Source organism: Denticeps clupeoides, unplaced genomic scaffold, assembly GCF_900700375.1.
Source record: "Denticeps clupeoides unplaced genomic scaffold, fDenClu1.1, whole genome shotgun sequence".
In the NCBI taxonomy this organism is placed as follows: Eukaryota; Metazoa; Chordata; class Actinopteri; order Clupeiformes; family Denticipitidae; genus Denticeps; species Denticeps clupeoides.
The window spans coordinates 88010-94713 of NW_021629730.1; the positions used below are offsets into that span (position 1 = coordinate 88010).

Sequence of the window (6704 nt, forward strand, 5' to 3'; positions counted from 1 at the left end):
TTGACAGACACCCAAAAACAAGAATAGAATGAAACATTTGTATTTTCTTTAGATCTTATAAGATCACAAGTTTCACCACACCAGACACCCAACAGAGATAAATGAGCATCAAAGAGCATAATTGACCTGAGCATTTTTTATTTTTTTATAAAGTCAACTACAGTTTGTCAGCTAGACAGTCTAGTTACAACACAGATGCTTCCCTGATTGGCTGTGTAGCTTTTGATGATTTCAGTTACATATTCGGCATTTATTCAAGCCATTTCTGTCTCCTTCTGTGTTCAGCCTTTCCTCTTGTAAAAATAATGGGTGAAATTACATCTTCAGCATCAAATGATGCGGTGTTAAGGGCCTAAATCTACTACTGTTGACCACAGGCAGAAATGTGCAAATGATCCAAAATTAGCAACACATAAATATACATTCAGCCCATTTCCAGATTGGCAAAAAATAGCCTTTTTACCTACGTTATTAACCAGGGGTTCAAAAGAGGTAGTGACAGATTAATTAGAAGTGAAGTTCCATACCACAGGGGTGAAATGCTAATAGAAAAATTGTGGGAACTTTGCCCGGGTTCTGATTACCCAAAATTGCCAATTAGGTATTGGAAAACCCAGCCACTGGGGACGCATGTGACTGTGCCGGTCCAAACCCAGGTAACTGCGATGATGCCTAACCCTGAACAGGAGCAACCGAAAGGAAAAAACAAACCATCAGATAATAAGATGTAGAAAACCAGTAGATGCAGTTTTGCCCCCTTGTAATCTTCCAATTTATGCATTTTTTTATGTGAAATTGAATTCCTTTAATTCATTTTAACACATCTATACCGCAAACTTTGAGAACCCAACAACAACACGTGAAGACTTATTCAGATCTGCTGATGCACCGTGCGATGGGAGTGTCTCTCGCTGCCACTCGGGTTTATATATCATTTATTTTCATTACATAAATGGGTCCCGAGAGACAGAGTGCCGTCCTACTCCCACCTGCGCAGACAATTTAGCCCCACACGAGATATGGGCTGAGATTACTAGCAGGGTGGTACGAGAGATTTAGTGAGAGAGACAAGATAAGCTCCTATAATAAAAAAAAAATACACTAAAGGACATGGGCTTATGCATATTCTCTCAAAACACACTTGTTCTCAACAAAACATCCATTTTGCTTGCATCTCTCTTGCACACACACACACTCTCTTTCTCATCCTCGCTCTCCACGCCTCGCTCCCCAGACTCATGAATATAAGATGAGTGGAACTCAGTTTTGTCCCCAGCTGTGCTGATTAGAGTCCACAGCTGCATATGGTGCGGTGACAAAGTGGCCTTTTCTCTCTCCCTCCACCGGACCACCAGCGCCGCATAGCGACCTTGAACCCCGGTGAAAAAGGGATCGTAACCTGCCATCTCTTGGACTCTCCACGTCAGAAATGAATGACGTGTGGGCTCCACATTGGGCACTGCCATTTTCTAATGAATCAGAAGATGAGAAGAAATAGATCATTTCTTCCCTTGAGGGTAAAACTCATTCTTGACATAAAAGATCCACTTATTTATGACTCATTGTTCAGTCAATTGCTCCCTCAGCCAATAAGAAACCCAGATATGTTAAAATGTCGAATGAGTCTTTAGTAATTATCTTAACTCATTTGTTTCTTCCTGAGATGAATGCACAAGTCAAGGAATTACAGTTGACGTTTTGAGAGTGAAGTCCCCTCTGTCAGGGCCAATGTCGGTCCAATGAAAACGCGGCACCAGCGCCCTGTCGATATGCGCCTCCTTCTAATTGGCTGCCGGAACAAAGACCTCACGCAGAGGAATAATTGCACGCTGCCATCTTTTAATTAGTGCTAAAGCAATTACAGGCCGGCTCTGAGGACGCTGTAACAGCTTGGCTACACCCATGTAGTAATGTGTGTGTGTGTGTGTGTGTGCATCTGGCGACTCGAAAGTGTCCAGTAGACATCATAGGTGTGAATATTGCGAACATGGCAGCTTTTAAATGCCAAAACCAGATTTAAAAAAGGCATCTGTTTACAATCAATGTTATATATTTAACTTGAGAGAAAATGCCTCAGTTCGTCATGCTTTTTTTTTTTTTTTTACAGCTCGGCCGTCGTCCACAAAAACGTATCTGCTGGTCATGTGCTCCTTTGGACACCTTCACGTCTCCATAACAACCGTGCGTGATAACATTGCCCCTCTGCGGCGACTCCTAATGAGCACATCTGTCAGAGAACACGAGCGTGAGGCATATTAACTCCTTGTCAGCGTGATGCAGAGCAGAGCTACAAACATTGCTGTTCGGACAAAGTGTATGGAGATGCAGCAAAAGTCCAAAGACGAAAACATCACGCCAATGCTGCAATGCTGTTTATCAGTGTAAATCGGTGTAGGTTTATTACCTGTGTTGACACACACACAGTCTGAGGTGCACAGCTGCATGCATCTGTGCAGTTGTGGAGGTAACATAATGACTGGTATCTGGACAGTGGGGACGCTATCGGTACCAAACATTGAGACAACGGTTGCTTATGAGGGGGACAGAGGAAATGTCCTGTGAAAATGTCAAGCCTTTTAACAATCCACTTTGTATAAAGGCATCCAACAATGTAAAATGACAGCAATTATTAAACTAACTTTAATATTTTCAGGTAATTATGACTTGAAATATGTGGAGGAAAAAAACAGAATTGAAGGGATAAGATCTTCACTTCCTGCCGAATCTCTGTGGCACGGCCATGCTCCAGATCTGACCTGGGACGCTCTCCCAGTCCCGAGACTGTATCCTCTCATCCACTGCTGCGCCACTCCATGTTCCGCGCCCAAACCTGGACAGGGCAACAGTTATCATCACCCAGCTCTCAACAGGAACATTTTAGTTCCTTTAATCGCACCTAATATTTTTCTCTGAAAACTGCTTTCATTAGGAATTAAAAATATTTTAATATTGTGTGCCTTTTCACACTGTGGTTTTATTAGACGATCACCACAAGCACAGAGAATGTTGTTAAATTGTACAATATGGCAGGGACATTTACTGATGCTATTAAAATGCACCAAAATGCATTTAAATGTAACCAAATAAAATTACTATGAATAATCAGTTGTGGGATATGTTTTTAGTGCCTTGTGGCATCAGGAACAGATTCCTCTGGAGATCATTTTTAATGCACATCATCCTGCAGGAATCACTGGGTTATTATCCTTGCTCCTTCACTTTGGTAAATGGAATGAAACCCCAGACTCCCAACGTAATAAACAGAGCAGCACAGCAAGTTCACACTCTGGAATTGAACAGCGGATTTTTGACCGGACTAGGGCTTTGTGTATAATAAGAAAGACAGTGTCCTCCTCCAAACTATTTTATAGCTTTTTTGCCTTAAGACAAGGTCTAAGGGTTGAATGTTTGGGGTTTCATATTTCTCTCTTTATAAGAGATATAAAAGAGATACATAATAATAGATCTAGATGTAGTTGTGTTCCTGAAGCTCACCTCTGTGGTTGGTGGAGGACAGATGGGTTTCGACCGTACCGCTGGGCGCCCTGAAGGAGCGAATGAAGGATGGAGGACAGTATTTGGCCTTCCACACTGTGAGTGAGGTCCTCATTGTCCTGTAGTACACACACGCACACATTAACAGCATTTATCAGACGCCCCTATCCAGAGCAACTTACAGTCAGTAGTTACAGGGACAGTCCCCCTTGGAGACACTCAGGCTTAAGTGTCTTGCTCAGGGACACGATGGTAAGTGGGGTTTGAACCTGGGTCTTTGAGTGTGTTACCCACTAGACTACTACTAGTACAATACACATGTGGCTATCACTGCAATTTTCCATCCTGCTGTCATTGGAAGATTTTGGAAGTCAGTTCACATGAATAAATGCCTTTTAGCTTCAGCTTAGCTTCAATTACTAGCGGTGATACGTGAGGTTGTGAACTGAGAAGAAGGATAAATATGGGATATGGAATATGGACATGTTGCACCATGGGGTGGTAGTGGTAACACACTATATGAAACAGAAGTTTACAAACTCACAGGTTCAAATGCAACTTATCTTAAATATTCAAAAAACTTTTTGAAAAGCTGTTGTCTCTGACACAAATACCTCCACACACATGATTATTTATAGCAGAAAGTGACTTTGGGAAATCTCAATTTTCCAAAATAAGTGAGAGGTTCTGTTTGTTTGTCAAACTTACCAGAGCTTCCAGTGTCTCCATCAGGTTCTCCTGGCTGGCCTTTACACCCACATCCTCCTGAATGGCACCGCCCATGCCAGCCATGGCCAGCAGCAGGCCCAGTAAGGTCAGATACAGCCCAGTGTCCATCCTGCTAGACTGTGAAGTGGTCCAATAAGCAGCTGATGCTGGACGCTCACACTGCCTGAACCTACCTCTGTCACGGTTGGCATCGGGGTAGTGGTTTTATACCCTCCAAAGCCTGGAGTCCTTGGTCCCTGTAGACTAAGAGAGGGATGCTGGTCTGTGAAGAAGAAGGCAGCTGGGAGGATGACTAAATGGCCTAAGACCATTTAGAGAGTTGATGGTGGCAGGACTTGGGACTCTTAATACCCCCAAAGGAGACTTATAAAACTGATAAATCCCCCTAAATGGACTCGCAAATCCACCTAAAAGCCAAAAGAAGGACACAGGTCTGTCAGCTGCAGTTTGCCGAACTGCATGGATTTGATTAAGACATAAAGACAGAAATTCCTGCTTCCACTCAATATTCTCTTCTTCTGTGCGATATCTGTAATTTACTGGCAACATGCACCTGCAGGCTTTCTGCAGCAGGAAATCAGTTTAGCGGTGCAGTAAATGGATCTGGGTGGTCGCAAAATCTGATTGTTACATGTCTGTAATCTCTTTCGAAACTATTTGTCCTTTAACCTGCTCAACACTGACGGATGTCCTGAAGGGCAATGACAGAACACTTCCTGCCTATACCCCGTTTAATATCATGGACCTTCTATGCACTGTGGCCTAAAAGAGACCCAGGAAACAGAAGAAGATGTACAATTTACAAATCTTCTGACGTGAATCACTCAAAATGAAGCAGTACCACTTAATTGTGAAATGCAATGAAATGCAGTTTAATTAAAACTGCAGTTGGACTTGACCCTCCCATGATTGGTCAGTTGGCTCTGCAGTTCCCTCAGGCAGCCGAAAAATGGCTTAAACCGCCTAATGATCCCTGATCCCCCTTACGGCCACCAAGCAGCGCCACTCTGCTCCAGACCCGCCGGCCCAGGCCTCTTTCTCACGCCCATTAATCTCCATGACAACCAACAGGATTATTCTGCACACAGAGGCCCGGATTCAGCGTCTCTTAAGACCGCGCCGGCATACAAACTTCAGTCAGGTTGACACAGTTCCCCTCATCTGACTTCACTTCGCTATTGATTTATAAGCCCGATTAATCACCTTACCCAGCTTTAAATTACTTAAAGTGAAACAGAGTGGCTTTACGTTGCATAATACAGCAAACAACAACTACAGCTTTCATTAGTCGTCCTGCTTTCTAACATTTTGGACAGTTGAATAAAACCTGGAGTTTACCACATTAAAGGACTGTCCTGCACATATCCCACAATGCACTGAGATATTTTTCAAATCCTTTAATTAACTTGTCGGGGTGTCAGCAGGTGCTCAGTTAAGGCAGGTACAGTGCTTCATATTCCGTGGCTTAATTGAGCTGAAATATATCTAGCACGGATAGTTATACCCTGTCCAGCCAGTAACATGATTGGCTGTCACATGCATGTCAGATTAGGTCTGGCGGTAAACACTACATGAAGCTTCAAGATCTAAATGCTAAATTCTAGCATCTGTGGGCTTTGGATTAAAAAAGACATCGCTCAGAGCCAGGCTTTTTCCCAGAAGGCTGGTTTCCCAGAAAAGGAACTAAAAGGCTCGGTCTTGAGTGGAAGGTCAAATAGTCCTCAGAACAACTGAAGGCTGGGGATGCTGGAAACATCTGGAGGTCTTCCTCAGATTCAGGTGCAGAAAATATACTCACAGTAACACACAGTTTCTGAGCAACAGTTTTCGTTTGATGTACTTACTACTCTTGCACTTGCATGCACTTAGCTCTGGACTGCCGACTCGAATATGTCATGATCTGGTCTGGAAGGGGTTACTCCGGGTCCAGGATGTTCGTCCTGTGTAATGTTTCCTGATCATGTTCACCTGTGTCTGTTCGTATAAAGCTGCCCTGTATGTGTCTGTTAACCGTCGGGTCATTGTTACATGTTAAGTGTTACTGGATGTTTTCCCTTTCCTGTTCATCAAGTATTAAACCTCTGACATCGTGCGTATGCGTCCTTCACCATCATGTCCAGTCATCATTTCAGGTCACCTGCCTCGCCATGCCATACGAGAATGACAGAATAGTTTTGACAGAAATAATATATTCTTCCAAGTAACTGGATTATTTTATTCCTACAACCTATTTTTTTAAAGAATCCATGGATTCAAACTTACATGGTGCCATGTGTTAAGTCTAAAGTGCACTTTAGTTTTTTTTATTTATTACTTTTACTTTAGTAATTTTTGTTTTGTTTAAAGCTGTGTATATGACTATATGAATTTTAACAACAGTTAAACAATTAAACAACAACTATTTTTTAATACACCAAATCAAGAAATTTAGCTGTGGCTGAAACAGAAGAAACACTTTTTCGGATGTGACTTACATTCTC

General features: G+C 42.6%; 1 protein-coding gene across 1 annotated transcript; it reads right to left on the reverse strand.

Moving 5' to 3' along the window:
* Window positions 1-2626: 2626 nt before the first annotated feature.
* On the reverse strand, window positions 2627-4351 carry LOC114772876 (pro-FMRFamide-related neuropeptide FF-like). The gene is made up of 3 exons (XM_028965597.1): window positions 4204-4351; window positions 3496-3614; window positions 2627-2830 (listed from the first exon to the last, which is right to left on the reverse strand). Exons 1-3 carry the CDS (start codon window positions 4330-4332, stop codon window positions 2710-2712), a joined length of 369 nt encoding a protein of 122 aa, XP_028821430.1. The 5' UTR covers window positions 4333-4351; the 3' UTR covers window positions 2627-2709.
* Window positions 4352-6704: the final 2353 nt, after the last annotated feature.